The sequence below is a fragment of the Seriola lalandi genome, unplaced genomic scaffold (assembly GCF_002814215.2).
Source record: "Seriola lalandi dorsalis isolate HSWRI2012SDOR001 ecotype SW California unplaced genomic scaffold, Sedor1 jcf7180001961035, whole genome shotgun sequence".
NCBI lineage: Eukaryota > Metazoa > Chordata > Actinopteri > Carangiformes > Carangidae > Seriola > Seriola lalandi.
In genome coordinates, this window is record NW_019431704.1 from 1 (window position 1) to 747 (window position 747).

The 747-nt window shown below is 47.7% G+C and overlaps 1 protein-coding gene across 1 annotated transcript; it reads right to left on the minus strand.

Annotated features, from left to right (window-relative positions):
- Nucleotides 1-3: 3 nt before the first annotated feature.
- LOC147820386 (protein NLRC3-like) lies at nt 4-741 on the minus strand (the record flags this gene model as incomplete). The annotated part of the gene is made up of 1 exon (XM_087178047.1): nt 4-741. A coding segment is annotated over exon 1 (717 nt), but the record flags the coding sequence as incomplete, so codon positions are not given.
- Nucleotides 742-747: the final 6 nt, after the last annotated feature.

The window sequence follows — 747 nt, forward strand, 5'->3', positions numbered from 1 at the left end:
TCGTCCCTCCTCTGATGTGTTGTAGTTCTTCAGGTCCAACTCATCCAGAACCTCCTCTGACATCTGCAGCATGTAGGCCAGAGCTGAGCACTGGATCACAGAGAGTTTCTTCTCTGATCTGTTCTTTGACTTCAGGAACTCTTGGATCTCCTGATGAACTGAGTGATCCTTCATCTCCGTCAGACAGTGGAAGATGTTGATGCTTCTGTCAGGAGAGATATTACCTCTGTTCATCTTCTTCAGGTTGTTGATGGCTCTCTGGATGGTTTCTGGACTGTTCTCTGTCTGACCCAGCAGACCTCCTAAGAGCCTCTGGTTGGACTCCAGAGAGAGGCCATGAAGGAAGCGAACAAACAGGTCCAGGTGACCGTTTCTACTTTGGAGGGATTTCTCCATGGCTCTCCTCAGGAAGACATCGAGCGGTGGATCACTGCTCTTATTGATTCCAACAAACTTCTTAAGGAAAGTCGTTGGGTTTGAGTCTCTCTGTTTGAAGTCTTCTCCCAGGAAGTTCTCCAGGACCTTTCTCTTCCTGTTGGTGTAACAGTGGAACATGTAGACTGCAGCCAGAAACTCCTGAACGCTCAGATGAACAAAGCAGCAGACTGTTTTCTGGAAGATCACACTCTCTCTTCTGAAGATCTCAGTACAAAGTCCTGAGTACACCGAGGCCTCTGTGACATCAAGACCACACTGCTCCAGGTCTTCTTGGTAGAACATGATGTTTCCTTTCTCCAGATGTTCAAA